Source organism: Echinops telfairi, unplaced genomic scaffold, assembly GCF_000313985.2.
Source record: "Echinops telfairi isolate 266 unplaced genomic scaffold, ASM31398v2 ScPeMD7_7410;HRSCAF=8448, whole genome shotgun sequence".
NCBI lineage: Eukaryota > Metazoa > Chordata > Mammalia > Afrosoricida > Tenrecidae > Echinops > Echinops telfairi.
This window is the reverse complement of record NW_022111310.1, coordinates 8,336,023-8,355,467: the sequence shown is the minus strand read 5'-3', so window position 1 is coordinate 8,355,467 and position 19,445 is coordinate 8,336,023. Positions and strand designations below refer to the sequence as shown.

At 36.7% G+C, this 19,445-nt stretch overlaps 2 protein-coding genes across 2 annotated transcripts; one reads left to right on the top strand and one right to left on the bottom strand.

The window, feature by feature from the left end:
- Positions 1 to 2,047: 2,047 nt before the first annotated feature.
- LOC101651803 (olfactory receptor 13C4) lies at positions 2,048 to 2,998 on the top strand. Its single transcript, XM_004711063.1, has one exon. The coding sequence runs from the start codon at positions 2,048 to 2,050 to the stop codon at positions 2,996 to 2,998; it is 951 nt and encodes a 316-aa protein (XP_004711120.1).
- A 14,220-nt stretch (positions 2,999 to 17,218) lies between these two features.
- Positions 17,219 to 18,178, bottom strand: LOC101645121 (olfactory receptor 13F1-like). The gene has a single exon (XM_004710971.1). The coding sequence runs from the start codon at positions 18,176 to 18,178 to the stop codon at positions 17,219 to 17,221; it is 960 nt and encodes a 319-aa protein (XP_004711028.1).
- Between the last annotated feature and the right edge of the window lie 1,267 nt (positions 18,179 to 19,445).

The window sequence follows — 19,445 nt, the reverse complement described above, 5'->3', positions numbered from 1 at the left end:
CTGATCATAAACTTTTGAAAATCTCATTGTGTGATGTTTGATTTAGAGGGAGGTTAAAAGTGCCGGGTCTAAAATTTCTAATGATGAGCCACTTCCCTTCAAAGGGGTTAATTTTCTCCCTGACATTTGAGCATGCTTCTACTGCTGCCTCACCTATCTTCTCAGGTATGCTTGCCACCAGTCTTCCAAAGAAACTGCTGTATGAAAATGAAAAGGTGGTCCTGCCAATCAGCTTACACTTACACTTCGCCCATCGCATGCTCCCCTCAGAGGTACCCCTCTTCCTTTACTCTCTTTTCAATCTGCCAAATCTTAATGTGCTCCCAGATCTGTTCCAAGTCTGAAATTCTTCTTAAGTGCTGCCTTCTCTTACATATTTCTCATTAGCCCACTCTTTTTGGGAATACTTAGCATATGTATTTTGACTTCACAATTTAATTATATTTTATTTCAAATTGTATCATGTGTAGTTTTTCTGTTTCCATTGCTGTTTCCACTGCTGGGTTGTGAACTTTGTTATGCTGATCACCTTGTATTAGTCTTTTCTTATCCTTTCTCTATTGGAAATATGATTGGATTCACGATAAGCTATTGATAACTGTACAACTACTCCAGTGGTCCAGCAAAATTCTGCTTTCCTCTTATAAAATTATTCGTTTCATAATATTTATTTTCTGAAGAAGACTGAATAGCAGGCTTTATCCCTGGACTTTATCGAAAAAGTCCAGATTGAAGTATTTTCTTAGTCATCTTCCAGTTTCTTGAGCTAGTCTAATAAGAAGAAAATAAAATATAATTTTATCAGAAAGACCTGGATTGTCTGTTGATTCACCATGATGAACTAAAGTTTTCTTGTCAAAGTGTGGCCCAACAGTAGCATCTGCAGAGTGTTTTAAAAAGGCAGAATCCCAGGCCCTCACTTGGATTATTGAAACAGAAACTATATTTTAGCAAGAACCCCAGGTGATATATAAAAGTACATTTAAAAGTTTGGGAAGCTTGAACTATTTGACTCACTCCATTATTTCAGCCCAGCCCAATCTTTGGCGATTCTGTAGCAGAGAAATGAGCTGTCAGAACCTGCACTATTGTCGTCCCAAGGAACTCTGGACATCGTTGGAAAATCTGAGTCATGAGCCCCCACTTCTTACTCGTAAGTTTGATAGCGATGATCATATTCTTTCACAATTAAAAAAGGGAAGCAATGAGAAGAATTGATTTATATTTCGTAATGCTTAAAATGCCACACATACTGCCACATATATTTATTTAAACATTATTACTGTTTTCTCAGGTTGATTTAACAAATGTATCAAGAAGAACTGAAGCCATGGGATTAAGCAAGTAAAGTGAGATGAAGTATTGTTCTCCAAGGGTTTTCTACCATCACGTGCAAAGCTGGTCTACGCAATGGTCTTCTTTTCATAGAACAAGCGTGAGAGCAGCCTATGAATACCAGATCAATAACCGAGTAGAGTTTTGGACAGCTGTTAAATTATATTGTATCTGAGGCAATGTACTAGGATCAAACGTCTGCCGTATACAAAGATACAATTAAACAGACTGACAGGAGAGCCAAAGTGTCAGGCAGACAAACAGTTGATTTAAGATTTTGAATGTCTATTAATTACGGAACCGAAATTCCAGTCTGTGTTGTCTTTTGCCTTCACCGTGGCTTCCCCACTATGTGACTAAATAGAGTAGTCAAGTCGTTGCTGTAGTAGTTGAGGTTTATGGAACACTTTCATCAGACCTGCCTTCAACAGCAAGGAAGGTTGCTTTTGAATTTTCATCCCACTAGTAGTAGATAGGCCTACGTTAGTCATGAGGCTTACCACTCTGAATGTTCCAATAACATTATAGTCTAGTCACATACAATGTTGAAGTTAACTGATGACTATTTCAAAGCAAACATTCTTTTTTTTTTTTAGCAAACATTCTTAATTTACTCTAGAAAAAATGTTTCATAATCATTGGTTACATTTGTTGCTTGATTGTGAAAATATTTTATGTGGGGGGTCTTCCTTTTGCGTGCTAACATAGAGACATGGATAATCAGACATTTTTGAATGAATTTATTCTCATAGGACTCTCTGGTTATCCAAAGCTTGAGATTATTTTCTTTGCACTGATTCTCGTCATGTATCTAATAATTCTAATGGGCAACGGTGTTCTCATGTTAGCAAGCATTTTTGATTCGCGTCTTCACACCCCCATGTACTTCTTCTTGGGCAACCTCTCTTTCCTGGATATTTGTTATACATCCTCTTCTGTTCCCTCGACACTGGTGAGCTTAATCTCAAAGAAAAGAAATATCTCCTTCTCTGGATGTGCTGTGCAGATGTTCCTAGGATTTGCAATGGGTTCAACAGAGTGTTTGCTCCTTGGCATGATGGCTTTTGATCGCTACGTGGCCATCTGTAACCCACTGAGATACCCCATCATCATGAATAAGTTGGTGTATGTGCTGATGGCTGCTTTATCATGGCTCTCTGGTGGAGTCAACTCCATTGTGCAAACAGTACTGGCCATGCGACTGCCTTTCTGTCAAAACAACATTATTAATCATTTCCTATGTGAGATTTTGGCTGTCTTAAAATTAGCTTGTGCTGATATATCCCTTAATATTACCACTCTAACACTTTCAAATATGATCTTCCTAGTTCTTCCACTTCTGATTATCTTTTTCTCCTACATGTTCATTCTTTACACCATCTTGAGAATGAACTCGGCCACAGGAAGACGCAAAGCCTTTTCCACCTGCTCAGCGCATCTGACGGTGGTGATCATATTTTATGGTACCATCTTCTTTATGTATGCTAAACCCAAGTCCCAAGAAATGCCTGGGGAAAAACCGATGCAAGCTTCAGAGGGACTCATTTCTGTGTTTTATGGGGTAGTGACCCCCATGCTGAATCCGATCATTTACAGCTTGAGAAATAAGGATGTGCAAGTGGCTGTGAGGTATTTGCTGAGTCGGAGGGCTCTTAACCAGTAAGACCAAAGACGAATGTGAGCCTTCATGCATGAAGACAAGAGATGGTATCATTGGCCAATCGTGGAGGATTTTCTTTATGAAAACTATAGTGAGAGAGAAAGACTTTAATTTTTTGCCTTCCCTAGCCCTGCTCAGCTAGAATTATTGAAAACTGCACAATGGTATACACTGAGCTTCCAATCGATTTGATCTAGATCTCAAAAGACAGTGTCTTCCCTTAGAATACCGTCTTTGCTGATGTCTGGAGTGCTTCTGATATACTCTTCGGCAAAATATTGGAAAGCATTACTCATAAGCTTTAGAGATAAGAAGGCAAGGATGCAAATTTTTACCTATCTGCATCTGCATTTTAAAATGGATTTCTTTTAGGCAGTCTTAAAATCCAGTCTGGTGATACATATATAACTTAATTGTTGATGCTGAGCCAATTCAATATAATGTATTACTTTTATATTTCCTCTAATACAATTTTATATTCATGGTTGGCTTACTATTTATTGGTTGCCCTAGGAGTTAAGGCACAACTTCGACTGATAACAATCATCTTCTAATAAATGTATGTTAGATCTTGAATAACATGAATTTTTCATTAACAATATATTTTCATTTTCCCTTTCATCTTTCATCTGGTGATATTTTTGCTATACATTTTACTTTTGTATGCTAACACTTCACAATACTTTGTCATAGCTTTTGCTTTAAGCTATCAATTCTCTTTTCAGGTATTAAAATGATTTTTAGAAAGTTATGCTGTGCTTATTATTTCCAGCACATTTCATTCTTTTTGTATTATGCATATTTTCATTTGGTAAAATTTTGTCCACCTGAAGAATTACTTTTTAAAGTATAGTCCTATTTACTTATTTATTTATTTTAATCATTTTATTGGGGGCTCCTACAACTCTTATCACCATCCATATATATATATCAATTATATAAAGCATATTTGTACATTCATTACCCTCATCATTCTCAAAACATTTGCTCTCCAGGTAAGCCCCTGGCATCAGCTCTTCATTTTTCTCCATCCCTCCCCACTTACCCCTCCCGCAAGAACCCTTGATAACTTATAAATTGTTACTTTTTCTTATCTTACACTGTCTGACGTCTCCCTTCACCCTCTTTTCTGTTGTCCTATTTATTATGATTTCTCTCAGTTATTTTCTTAATAAGTAATTGTTTGCCTTTATGCTTTATTCTTGTTGCATATAGAATTCAAAATTGAGGAAACATTTTCTTAGCACAATAAAGACATTGCATTTTTTTAAAAGTTTCATTGTTCCCAACATTTGCCTGGATCGTTACCTTTAATTTTCTCTATGTAATTCTTCCTTTGACTGCTTTTAAGATTATATATATTGGTATTGACTCTCACAAAATTCATTCTGACATTAGTTATTTCTGTGTGTATGCATTTGTATGTATGTTGTATTGTTTGTGGTTTAGTGAATTTTTGAATGTGTGGCTTTCTTCCAATTTAGAAAATTTGGGGAGACTAACTGTTCCTTTTTTTTGGTCCTTCTTTTCTTTAGCTACTAATTAAATGCATATTGGGGTACTTATTATAATTTATGTATAGTTTATACATTTTCTTTCTTTTCTCTATGGTTTTATTTTGAGAAATTTTCATTCTCTAATTTAATTATGCTTTAATATTTATTAGCATCCTTTTAACCCCACCTAGAAAATTTTCCTTTCATTTTTATCCATTTCATATCCAGAAGTTATTTTTTAGTTCTTTAAAAAATAACTTCTGAAAAGTTTTCTTTATTTTGTTGTTATTGAGAAAATACACAGCAAAGCCTCTAACAAGTCAACAGTTGCTCTCTTCATTATATTCTTGTTTCGTTTTTCTAGACGAGGAATGAATTTGAATTTAATTTCATTGTCTCTATGATTTCTAAGTATTTCAGAAAATGGAGAAAATGGTTCCCCCCATTTGCTCGTTATGAGACAAATTAACATAATTCTTAGGTTTTTGTTGAATGTTGGGTGGGCATGCTCCATTTTATTTCATTAAGTTCTGGGATTTGTGGACTCTCTTTAGAATTCTGAGTGTATTTTAGTAGGCAGTTACTTGATCATTTGGAATCTTGTTTTTAAGCTTTGCAAGGTAAAGTCCAGAGTTACATTTACCCTAGAACAGTGGATTTGATTCCCTCTACAACCGGGGGAGGGGTGTTTTCCTCCAGGAACATTAGGCAATATATGAATAACTAAGGGAGGAAGGGCAAATTTAGTATAGAATCTATTGGGTAGAAAACCAGGGATGCTGTTAAACCTTCAGCAGTACACAGGCTAGATCCTCCAATGGTTATATAGTGCAAAATGTCATTAGTGTTGCATTTAAGAAATACTGTCCTAGAACAAGTTTAAACCAAAAATTCACTGCTATTGGAGCCTCTAGTTTAGTTCCAGGATACTCAAATAAATTCCATGGCTAGCCAATGAATATTTTCCATTCTGGTTGCTTGGAAATCAAATGTCTCAACACCTTTGTGAACTTTGGGAATGGTTTTTCCTATAGGTCATCATTATTTCTTTGACTGTTGTTGTATGCTGTTGAAGTATCTAATTGAACTGATGAAGTTTCACCCTTCCGCACATGGCTTAGTCCTTAGCAGCTGACTTAATGGGTTCTTTCTGTTGATTTCTGGAGTCTTTCTCTGCATAGCTTTTTTTTTTCTTTTTGGAACTCTGGTCTCTAAACTGCAGCTGTTTAATCTCTTTGAACTCCTCTCAATTTACTGACACCACCATGATCTGTATGCCATCATAGTGATCTCATTTTAATCTGAACCACAGTTTTAAAAAAATTATAAACCTTTCTTACTTTTTTGTGATAGGTAGTTTTATTGTGTCAACCTGGCCAATAGGAACATTTTGGAGTAATAAGGTTGCAGTTTGATTGGAGGACAAAGAGATAAATGGCTTGGCAAGCCCCACTTGTCTCTCTCTTACTCTCTGGTGATCAGACCAGTGTGCAGCTACCTTAGCAAGTTCTCTGCTTCAACTTGTGAGCTACGCTACCTGTGGGACACCCAACCTGTGGATTGTGCTGCTAGAGCTTGAGGTTCCTTTGTGACCTGCTTTGCCATGCTGCTGGTTTTTACATACCTTGAGCTTGGGACTGTTAGATTCTGTCCTCTGGCTGATGGTTGGTGACCCATCCTGATGTTTGCTGCCTCTGGCCCGACCACCTGTATTGCTTTAAGGAAGACTCAGCTGTCTGCTTCTTTGACCTTGGATTGAGCAGCCCTCGTGAGTTGAAGGACTCCCAATATATTAACTGTTCCACAGAGGTGAGTTGAACTGAGCCCTCTGTACTGCTGTGTGGACTTATTAGCTGTTATATTTCTTTGTGCTATATATATCTAACCATATACATATATATGGATAGATATTATATGTATTTATATTATATATATATAAAATCATAAGTGTCCTAGTTTTGTTTCTCTAGAGAACCCTGTCCAACACAATTTTAGTCTTATCTTCCCTGGATTCTGTACAATATCATGTCCAATTCCTAAAATCCATTACGTCATATATTTTGTCCAGTTTTCTAATTACTTACAGTGAGAGAGCAAGGATGGTCTGACTTGTTTACTCACAGCCAGAACTAGATATTACCACTTAACATTTCTGATTGTATAATTTTCAATTTGCCAGGATATATAACATTTAGATATTATTGTTTTATCCTTATTTCCATCTTTGTTTTTTTCTTTGGTCAATAATTGAATATATGAAATGAATCTTTTGTTTGATGAAGGTTATCATCTCACTGACTCTAAAAAGGGATTTTGAGTACAATATTCCTTGGATCTTGCATGTTTAAAACTGTTTTGCAATTGACTTGCTATTTAAATGGTAACATGACTCTATGTAAATTTTTTTGCATATTCTTAATACATATTTTGGAAATGCAATTCCATTGTTGCCTACATTTTATGTTTGTTGGTTTGAGAAATCTGATGCTGGATTAATTCTTTTGCCTTTGTCAGCTACTAATCGTTGTCTTTTACAGAATTTGAAGATTTTTGCCTTTACCTTTAAATTCCAATTTATTAGACTACTTCAGAGTTTCTTCTATGATGTTAAGTAAGAGTATTGATATAAAATCATATAACTTTTTATTAGATAAAAATATCAAAACATAAACCTATTGTTTCACTGTATATCCTACATGTAGATCTATAATCTTTGGAAAATGGTCTTTCCATCTTTCTAACACTTCCCCTAAACATGTCATAATCTGATTCAAACCACACCAAATGGCACTTTTGGCATCTCTGGGGAACTCCAATTGTGTTCCTTTTAAGTGTTCTATGATTTGGGAACAAATATAAGTCCAAAGGAACATGTTCAGGACTGAAGATTGGATGGAATAAACTTTCCCAGTGGAATTTTCAGAGGAAAGTCCTGTCACCCTTGATGAATGAGCAAGTGCATTTTTATGATGGGGGGAAAATCCTTGCACAAATTTTTTGGCCTTTGTCTAACCCAGGCTGCTTTCCATTTTCTTCAAATTTCTTCCAAATGAGCCCAGTGATAACCCAATCAAGATTCTGTCAAGAAAGCTATCAGTATTACCACGACTAAATGTCCCCCCAAATTAATGTACTGAGCTGAGCTCTGCCTTGAATTCATCCTTGAAATGTTCCCAACCTTCTTTAAAATACTTGATTCATCTAGAAGTTGTTGTCTTGTGTGGGGTATAACTGTATTGCATAGTTTCACTGATTTGGGGACATGATTACTTTAGTTTTACTAAAATTTTTATATTAACCTTGACTGCAAAATCAATTTTCTCCATGACACAAAAAGTCCTTTTTTAAAAATTTTAATGCAGGTACCCTAATACGATTCAGACAAATATATTATTGAAGAAACTTGTCTTCCGCTACCCACCGATTGATTGCAGAGATGTTTCAATACATTGTATTAGGAATAAGCCCATGCAAGCATGAACTTACCCTAATAGAAATACTTTTTGATTTGTCTTCATACTATGTTAATTTTTTCAGCTATCTGGTGAACCCTTTCGGTTCTTCTTTCATTTACAGAAAGTATTTCTGAACATTAGCTTCAAATATCAATTCTCTTCTTTGCTTTCTCTTTTCAGAGAATATATATAACTAAAATGTTATATATATTGTTACACTTCTACCAGTATTCTATTTCAGCCATTTTCTTAGACATTGTTTCCTTTCTTTATCTTATTTTCATTTTCTTCTTTGTTTCACTTCTTTTCTTGAACCCCTTTGGGTACATTTATATTTTAATCTCTTTTGCCTTGGGTACTTCGATTTAGTTTTCATTTTCAAAATTATTTTATCTTCTACCTTTTATTATTTTCTGAGTTCAATAACTGTCTGCATATTTCTTTTAGATGCATGGTTTTGCCACTTAAAAAAAAAGCTATTATGATCTAAAGTGGTTTATAAGTTCAGCAAATAACTTATTTGAAGATTGGGCATCAATTTTTAATTGTCTACCCTTTTCATTTGTTTCTCATGGTTTCTTTAGGGAGTTGGAAATTTTTCATCAGCTGATGAGATCTGGTGCTAAAGGGGCTTACATGTTGAACTGCTAACCACAGGTTAGCTGTTCAAACCCACCAGCCACTGTCCTGAAAAAAGATGAGGATTTCTGCTCCAGTAAAAATGTACAACCTTGGAAACCCACAGGGCAGTTCTACTCTGTCCTGTAGGATCACTCTGAGTTAGAATGTGCTTGATGGGAGTGAGCTTGGTTTTTCAATGTTGTGGTGTTTTGATGATCATTTTTATCTTAGCTTTGTATACAGTATACCTACATTTATTCATTTTATGGTTTGGGGTGTTTTGTAAGGTTTGTAATTCAAGAGTGCCCTCTTTGTATGTGAAGCTGAGTTTCTTTAAAGCATCCCTTCTGTCTTCTTCCACTCATTCTGCCTCTGTACGCAGAGAGGTCACCTTCTAGCAGCACCAGTTTGCTGAAGCCACGTTTACCCTTTGCCCTTTGAGCTGTTTGCTTATCCTCCTTGTCAACTCTTTTGCGCTTAAGTCTTGTTTGGCTAAATTGGAAGGAGCTTTTATGCCCTTTAATATTTCAGTCATTTTTAATGCTATTGTATTACAGGACTCACATTTTCCCTCTTTTGCTTTCTTTCCTTCAACTGCTGAGTTTACTAAGGCACCTTCTCCCTTTCTTTTCACTTGCTTCTACTGAAGGGATTGTATTTTTCAAAGACATCTACATCAGATGACATATACTCTGTGTCTTCCTTGCATTCACACGTTGTCTTTGAGTTTGAGAATTCTGATGGTTCGATGAATTTAACATTGGGTTACTAACTGAAAGACCAGCGGTTCAGATCGAGTAGCTCTCCATGGGGAGAAAAATGAGACCATTTTCATCCTTAAAGATTTATACCCGAGGAAACCCTATGAGGCAATTTCATCTGTCCAATAGAGTCATTACAAGTTGTAATTAAGAGTGGATTTGAGGGAGGATCCTTGGTTGTAGATTAATCTTAAATCTGGCATTAGTTGTTCCTTCTTTTTTCTATGCAACTTTATTTCTCTATGTAAAATGTTCAAAGGGAACATGAGAGATCATCTCCTAATATTTAGGGTTACATTCGAGCTTCTATGAGCAAGTAATTTGGAGTTGGGCATTTTCCATCTCCTAGCTTTGTTTGGATACGTTGGAAGGAGTGTTCAGACCGTTTGATATGCACTTATGGCTGTCCTGTCGTCTTTATGGAAGATATACAGGGAGATGTAGATTTAAGCAGCTGCCAGTACCATGAGCTACCCAGAAATTTATATTCATTTTATTATGTTGTCAATTTGTCAGAAACTAACATCTAATTTCTTAACATTTATTTTATGATAGTGGTAGTGAAATATTTTATGTATTTATTGTCAATGTTATGACCTAGTTTGTGATTTGTATTATTTATTATTTTTACAAGGGTCCCTAGTGGCTCTAAGTGCGAGGCATGGAGCAGCTAATGAGTCAGTCAGCAGCACAAGCCCACCAGGTGCTCCATGGGAGAAAGATGAGGCTCCTATGAAGCCTTATAGTCTTACAAACACTAGCTAGGGTGGCTATGAGCCAGAATTGAATCAAGGACAGTGACTTTGGTTTATTATTTATTTACTCATTTTCTTATTTGAATTTCAAGAGAAGAGTGGACAATTATTTTTTTGAAGATTGGACAAATTAAAAGGATTACTAATCATTTTGCTTTGGAATGTGCTCTTTAGTTGCTAAAATTATTATCTTTATTGCATCAGCATTGTGTATTATATTATGATTATTTTCTATGTCAATTTCTAATTAATTATTGCAGACAGAAAAAATATTTTATATATTTGTTTATCCAGATGACTAATTGTATCTTTTACAGTAAGTTTTCTGTTGATTTTCTTGGACTGTCTAAAACATACCGACTATTAATAGTGATAGCTTCTTCTTCAATTCTAATATTTATAATGCTAAATCTATAATTTATTATCTGCATGCATAATTTATCATTATATAAATGCATACATGCATACACTGGATTGTCAATAACAATAGATGTTGAATGATATTAGGTATTAGAAGTCATTCTTATTTTGACCCAGACTTTCATAGGAATCGTTCATATTTTTTTTTTCTTCAAATACTTTTATTGGGGGCTCTTACATTTCTTATCACTATCCATATATTCATCCAGTGTGTCAAACACATTTGCACATATGCTGCCATCATCATTTTCAAAGCCCCTGATATACACTCCCCATTTCTTTCCCCCACCTTCCCCCGCCCCGCCCACCCTCCCTAATGAACACTTGGTAAGTTGTAGATTATTATTTCCATATCTTACATTATCCTCCGTCGCCCCTCACCCACTTTTCCATTATTCTTCCTCCTGGGAGGGGGTTCTAGATTGATCCTTGTGATCCATTCCCCCTTTTTACCCCCCACCTTCCCCTAATCCTCCTGGTATCTCTATTCTCAATGTTGGCCCTGAGAGAGGTTTATCTATCCTGGATCCCCTGTGTTGCAGGCTCTTGTCTGTAGTAGTATGTATGTTCTGGTCTCATCTGATTAGTGAGGAAGAATTGAGGTCATAATAGTGGGGTGAAGAAAGCATCAAAGAGCTAGAGGAAATTTGTGTGTTTCATCAGTGCTATACTGCACCTTGACTGGCTCATATCTTCCCTGGAACATGGACTAAGTATGATTTAGTTATTGCTGGGAAAGCAGATTTTTCTGTATGTTTAAATGGGTTAACTAAAGATTTCTGTATTAACTGTTAATTTTGCTGTAATTCAAGTGGGTTATTTTTTTTTCTGTTTTCTGAGACTAGCTTTTATCTTATCTGACAAATATTTAAAGTCCTTATCTTGTCAGCACCAGTGAAGGGGGGAGGACTGCACAACAGCACTGGATTTAACAGCTGCTGTTTTCATGAATTTACAGTCTTCAGGAACAAGCACCCGGTAACTAAACAAGCAAGTGGTAACATAAATGTCTCCATATATTCACTGTTTTTATAAAAGGAATAAAACGGAATCAATGCAAAAAAAATCCTGTTTAGGGTCAATGGTCTTTTTGATAGAATTTTTTGCTATAATTAACGTCTTCTGTTTTCCTTAATTTGCAAACTGGTTTTACATATTTTCCTTAAAGTAATTAATTAGCTTCCATGTTTAAATACCTTTTTAAGTGAACCCATTTAAAAGAATAAATATAGTTCTTGTTTTTAATATATAAAATTATTATTTTTATTATTTTTAATAGTGTACAAGGTAACTTCAGAAAGATTGAGGAAAAGGTTCTATTATCTTTTAATTCAATTTTCACGAACTTTTTGAAGCCCCCTTGTATCATCTAATTTTAATTTCAGCCAAGTTGAACTTAAAGTTTTTCCTCACTTTAAATATTTCACATTTTAGCTTTTATGCATTAATATTATACTATACTTTGAAAATTACTTGATAATTTCTTTGTATTTGCCTTGTTGAGGCCTTCATGATCATCTGTTGTAGGATATTTGACGTTAAGAGCAGAATTGAAAATGGCCCTCATGACAGTACAAACGTGTTATTCCTATGATTGGAAAATGTTAGATCATCTCTTTGGATTGAATCTAATCACATAAAAGTTGTAAAAGTAGAGATTTTTCTTTGGCTGATCACAGATGATAAAATCAGAGAAATTTGAAGTACAAGAAAGATTTTGTGTGCCCTTTTGAACCTGAAGATGAAGGAGTCATGAAAACAGGGTGGGGCCATATGATAAATGACAGCCAGCTTTGCTGGAGACACAGTTAGGAAATGGGGACCCCAAGCCTACAAACACAAGGAACAGGATTAAGCCAATAACTTGAAAGAGACGGAAAGGCGATTCTTACCCCAAACCTCCAGATAAAACCTAGCCTGCGTGATGGCAGCAGGCAACTTATCAGGGAAGCTTGGTTTCAACAGCTGATAGTGGGTCTTCCAGGATCTGCACTCAGCCAATGAATGAGTCATGTAGTTAAAGGAATACGGTGCCGGCTATTTCAGTCTCTTATGGATCAGCTGTAATGGAACATTTTAGCTCCCTCCCCAACATACCTCTGCCTTGGCCAAAGATATCCTGAGCCTGCACTTCATCTTAGCATTGCCCTCTGCTTGAGTGTGCATCTGCCTCCCCTCTTCCACCCGGGTTGATCTGAAGCCCCGCTTCCCAAACTTATTTGGCCCAATTTCCTCCATTTTAGAAAAACAACTTGCTCAGCAAACTTTTGTGCTGCAGACCATAATCCGGGATAAAGTGTAGATGTCTGCTTTTGCAGCCTTCTTGGATCATTCCAGTACCCCGCAGTGGGGCGTCTCACCCACTTTGGGAAACACTGACCTAAAGGAAACGTCCATAAATAGCTGGCACACTAAACACAATCTCAGATTCTGCTGCAGGAGAACCCAAGCTGGGATTTTGGTTCCTGAAACATGTATACTTACTATCTAAAAACTTTATGAATAATTATAACAACATCAAATTAAAGAAAAACGATACAGCCTTTCATAAGATAATCATGAATTAAATGACCTATTGACATGTTAAAAAAATGAAATAAAATATTAAAATCAATGTTCATGAATATTAGAAGTAATGTATACAAGGGATATTACCTTAGAGAGTAGAACTGTAATTTTGTAAGTGGCGTTCTAATTCACCGTTTTCCCTCGTACTAAAGAAGGTTGTAATAACGAGCTGCTCAATGTGGGCCTCACAGTAACAGAAATTGAACTCACACCCCCTTGTCATGGAGCCCATTCCAACCCACAGTGACCTTCCTTGACAGAGTAGAACTCCTCCTTAGAATTTCCAAGACTGTACATCTTATTGTATAATTTTAAAATTATTATCATTTTATTGGGTTATGCTTCACATATCACACACTTTAATCATTCGTTTCTATCAGGAAGATTTGAACAATCATCACGACAATCATTTTCAGAACATTTTCTTCCTATACTCATTGTCCTTAGCTCCCCATCTTCCCTGGTCATGACCCTGGGTGAGTGTCAATCCAGTCAGTCTCTCCATAGATCTACAGATCCTGGGATTTATATACAGAGAATCATCTAAATACAAACAGGAAACTAACAAACACAAACTCGGCAGCAATGATTATACAAAACACAGAAATACCTCATTCAAAAAGAAAGCATACAATATTCAAAACTGAAACAACTTTAAAATGTGTCAAAAGGAAAATGACATGATAAGGTATTGCATTTTAACTTAGCTACATCTTTTATAATCGACTTTGCATTGCTCTTTGTGTGATAGCAAGGCTATTCAAAGCCCTGGACTATGGTCAGAGGGGAATCACCAGAGGCTTAATCCATATGGTGATTCTTCAGGTGGATTTGGGGCTTCCATTGTCATCCATAGCTTTCTCCATACCGGTGTTCACAATTTAAGCTCTGATACCAGTCCCTCTTTCAGATTTGAATTTTAAAATTCACAATCCTTGGATCGCACAGGCTGGTGTGCTTCTTTTATTTGGACTTGGTTGATACCTCATTTAGATGACTGCTTGTTTTTTTGTGATATTTTTGGTAAAGTTATTTTTATTTATCTCAATTATGTCTTTTTAAAAAAAATCATTGTATTGGGGACTCTTACAGCTCTTATCACAATCCATACATCCATCCATGTGCCAAGCACATTTGTACATATGTTGCCATCATCATTTTCAAAACATTTTCTTTTAACTTCAGCCCTTGGTATCAGCTCATTCCCCCCTCCACCCTTCCTCACTCATGAACTCTTGATAATTCATAAATAATAATTATTTTTTCATGTCTCATACTGTCTGCTATCTCCCTTCACCCACTTTTCTGTTGTCCGTCCCCCTGAGAGGGGGTTATATGTAGATCATTATGATTGGTTCCCCCTTTCTCCCCCCACCTTCCCCTTCCCCTCCTGGTATCGTTACTCTCATTATTGATCCTGAGGGGTTTATCTGTCCTGAATTCCCGATATTTCCAGCTCTTATCTGTACCAAAGTACATGCTCTTGTCTAGCTGGATATGTTAGGTAGAAGTGGGGTCATGATAGTGGTGGGGAGGAAGCATTAAAGAACTAGAGGAAAGTTGTATGTTTTACCAGTGCTGTACTGCACCCTGAGTGGCTCGTCTCTTCCTTGAGGGGATGTCCTTCTGTGAGGGGTTGTCCAATTATGTACAGATGGGCTTTGGGTCTCTACTCTGCACTCCCCCTCATTCACATTGATATGATCTTTTGTTCTGGGTCTTTGGTGCTTGGTGGCTGATCCCATCAACACATCATGATCCACAGGCTGGTGTGCTTCTTCCATGTGGACTCTGTTGCTTCTCAGCTAGACGCTTGTTTACTTTCAAGCCCTTAAAACCCCAGACGCTATCTATTGATAGCTAGGCACCATCAGCTTTCTTCACCACATTTGCTTATGCTCCCATTTTGCAAAATTGTACATTTTAAAGGAGCATATTGTCTCATCTTCCTCCTACAGACTGGCTAGAGGATTAAACTTTGGGGTTGTCAGCACAACCTTTAACCCGGAGGCTAGCAGAGTTCTTTCGCAATAATAAAGAAGTAATTAAAATACAATTCTGAATTACATAATCATATATGACCTTGAGAGACAACAACAAAACATATTTGGACCTTGCAGAGCTTCATGTGACCCTAAATCTGCTGGTTCAGCCATACAAGTCCTAAAAAATACCTGAAATTTGGAGCACTTCCCTGGGGAAATGGCTATCCCACCAAAAGATGGCTTGTTAGTTTTTAAATCTTGTTTCTTTACAGTCCATTGTCATTCTCCACAATCAATTTCTAGCTTGTCCACTACTCTTAAAAACTCTGATGTATAAAATCATTGAAGGTTTCAAATACCCACTGAAGATAATGCGATATAAATTTCATTTTAATATTTTATATAAAAAATGTAAATCTATATAAAACAGTCAAGTGTAGGCTCAATGTATGTGATTATTTAGAATCACTGTATGTTTTAAATTGTTATTGTAATTGGTTGGAGAATAGGGTTAACACTCCTTTTTCTTCTTCAGCCAAAGAGATATTTTACATAATCTTTATACTGTGGTCATTGTGTGACAGCAATATTTTAAAGTAAGAATAAAAATTAGAATAACCATATTGCTTTTATTAATAATAAAAACAACCATCCTCTACCTTTGAAGAGTTTCTGAATAAAATAAACATCTAGTATGTGAGGAGAAATGTTTTCTCACGTACAGTCTCTACTTACTCAATTCTTCCCATGTAAACGGGTCCATCTTCTGTCCATTCACTGTAAACTGAACGCTTCCTTTACAGTGCCTTCTTGCTCAGGTTAGGAACCACTGTGACAGTTCCTACATGATCTCATTTGCTCTAAACTTATAGCTCGGGCATAAATTATTGATGTTAGCCAAAATGAGCTTCTATAAAGGATACATCGATTATCCTCATAAGATAAAGGCACATCTCTGATAAAGAGGAAGTGAATTATTACACAGAGGCTTCTTTTTACTCCCCAACTCCAGTCAGGACGAAACAGACAAAGGGAAGTTAGTCAATTTATACGGTTTTTAGAATTTTATTTTACTATCTATTAATATCCCCACCAATATATATCTATATTAATATGTCATTTTCTTGTAGTGCCGTCTATTTGGAACCTGGTGACACAGTGGTTGCACGTTAGGCTGTGATCTGCAAGGTCAGTAGTTGGAAACAACTAGCTGCTCTGTAGGAGAAAGACTGGACTTTCTACTCCAGTGAGGAGTTACAACTCAGAAACTCATAGGGGCAGGTCTGCAGGATCGCTAGGAGTAGGCATTGATTCCCTGACAGTGAGTCATCTCTTCAGGATTTATTTGAGTGACATATTTGGTCAATTGAGCTTTCTCTAAGGAAAAAAAAATAGTAGCCTGGGGTATGTGTTGACAATTCACTGAAACAATCAAAGTACAACACGCGATTATTTTAAATTTATACTCATAGGTATTTTATGTGATACTTTAGTTGCTTGACCTCTACTCCATTTCATAGGAAAACTGGAATCATGCAAATCCATGTGATGCTATCTTTATACATACAGAGATATCTACTTATCCTTTATATCTGTACCCAAAGTAACCAAAATAATTGCAACTCTGTTCCAACTAGTCTAAACTTTATTTTTTTTCACCTATTAATATCTTAGAAATGAAATAAAGTTGTAAAATTGGTGCTGCTTTGCTTTTGTGAATTATGGTACATTTATACTTTGTATCCACATTTATTGAGAATGTACTATATCCCTGATTTATTCTTAAATTCAGAGGCTATTGTGAATAACTTACTTAAAAATGACTTCAAAATCACATAGGTTCAACATGATAGACTCTTCCTCCATTAGTTACTATTGTGGTGATGATAAATATTGAGAAGATATAACAAGTTAAAGATAGGCAGGTGTCTTATTTTAATGGTATATTAATATTAAAAATACTACTTCCTCTGGAAGCATAATTCTGGCTACCTAAATGATTCACTAATATTAACAATTTCATTTTTATAATCAATGTATAAGTCTTAATGGTGAGCCCCAATGACAAATGAGGATTATCTGGGGTTTTGGTTGACACAAACTACTACATGAAAACCTTCTAGATAAGGTTGGAAATTACACCAGTAGAGCTTGTCCCATTATTATCTGAGTATAGAAATTAAGATAGTACCAAAAGGATTTCTAATGAGCAACTTTTGAACAGCCCCCTTGACCTCTTTGTTTCGTAGACTGTAGATGATAGGGTTCAACATGGGGGTCAGCCCAGCATACACCAAAGCCATGAACTTATCAATTTCCTGCGAATCCACAGCTGATGGCTTCAGGTACATGGAGAGAGCTGTCCCATAGAACAGAATGACCACCGTCAGGTGGGCTGCACATGTTGAAAAGGCTTTGCTTCGGCCATCCACGGAGCTGATCCTCAGGATGTTGGAGAGGATGAAGGCATACGAGACACAAATAAGGAGCATCGGCATGGGAAGGAGAAGGATGCTGATCACCAGCATGACTAACTGTGCCGTGGAGGTGTCCACACAAACCAGTTTCAAGATCGCCAGAATTTCACAAGTGAAATGATTGATGATGTGATTCCCACAGAGAGACAGCTGCAGCACCGACATACTTTCCACCAGGGCAGTCAGGCAGCCTGTCACCCAGGAGCCAGCGGCCAGCTGCAAACATACCCTCCTGCTCATGATGATGGAATATCTCAGGGGGTTGCAAATGGCCACATACCGGTCGTATGCCATCATGGACAGGAGCACACACTCTGTGGAGCCCATAGCCAGAGAGAAGTACATCTGTGTAGCGCATCCTGAGAATGAGATGGTGTTTTTCCCTGTAACAAAATTTCCCAGCATTGGAGTGAGAGCAGAAGAGGTGTACCAGATGTCCAGAAGGGAGAGGTTGCTGAGGAAGAAGTACATGGGGGTGTGCAGGCGAGAATCCAGGAAGGTGATGGAGATCAGAATAATGTTGCCCAGTAACGTGGTCAGGAACATCAGCAGGCACAACACAAATACGATGATCTCAACTTTGGGGTAGGAGGAAAATCCCAGGAAGAGAAAACGTGTTACGGAGGTCCAATTTGCCTGCAACATTTTATCCGGTCATGTTAATCTATAGCTATGCATAGGAAGATTAACATCACATATTATATGCAATACAAAGACATCCCCCATACACATTTTCTGGTGCTTTCTTCATATATGTAGATAGTCTGCATTTAAATGCTCCATTAGCTGGGTGACAGTATTAGTAACCTATGTTTGAAGGATTTGCTGTTAGTAAGGAAGATTTCAAGCAGGAAGTCAACATATTTTTTAAAATCCTCAAATAGTTATGCTTGCTCTAAGTCATCTTTTGGTAATATTGAGGCTGGAGTAGGATGTATTTCAGAAAGAGGAAAGAAACAATCTTATGACTTTTCTTTCTAAAACCATTATTTATAACAGCTCTATCACTCTGTCATCTGTTCACTTTTTTAAAAAAAAACAAAAAACAAGGTTATTATGTCTTCCCCTGGTCTGGTAAATCTTCTCACTTAGGAACTGTTCTGCTTTCTAAGTTCTTGGGTTTTGGGTTGTTATTGTTTTTTTAACTCCTAGAGGGTCAGCCAAAATAATTTGGGAGAGTCAACAAATAAGTGAAGAAATACGTTTCAGCAGTTGAAGATTAATTTACTGATAAAGACCCCAAACCTTTGAAAATAGTCTGCAGTTTCCAGCTCAACCCCAAGCGGCTGGTGTCAGATATTTTCCTGATGGAGCACACATTGTGGAGTTTCTGTCACAACACGAGCGTCACTGTCACATTTGTGCTCCAGAAATATGCACCCAAAGACCTGTCATTGGCACAAGAGAGCAATTTCATGTCTTGGTTGCTTGTGAAAACTTTCCACTTCGTGCAGCAAATTAAAGTTAGAAATCTCTTTGTGCAACATAACAGATTCTGAAACTCCAGGGACAATGTCCCACAGATCCAATTATAGTCGGGACCTGGTCTGTTCTAATTGTAGTGTGATTCAGACAACAAATAAGCACATTCCTGTCTACAATGTCTTTGGGAAGGGGAACTATGTTCTGATTGCAATAGGAAAGTCTGTGAGGCTGCTCAGTTTGCTAAAAGTTATGAATAGTTTCTCCTTCAGGTTGGAGAAACTGCAGGAGGATTTTAATATTTTTTTAATGGTGGATGACATCTCTTATATTTGTTTTTGTTGTACTCAATTTTTTAATAGTTTTATTAGGGGATCATACAACTCATCACAATCCATACATATATCAATTGTGTAAAGCACATTTGTACATTCATTGCCCTCATCATTCTCAAAACATTTCCTCTCCACCTAAGCCCCTGGCATCAGCT

Excerpts from the sequence above, each read along its gene's own strand:
- LOC101651803 (XM_004711063.1), top strand. The coding sequence starts at position 2,048 with ATGGATAATCAGACATTTTTGAATGAATTTATTCTCATAGGACTCTCT.
- LOC101645121 (XM_004710971.1), bottom strand. The coding sequence starts at position 18,178 with ATGTTGCAGGCAAATTGGACCTCCGTAACACGTTTTCTCTTCCTGGGA.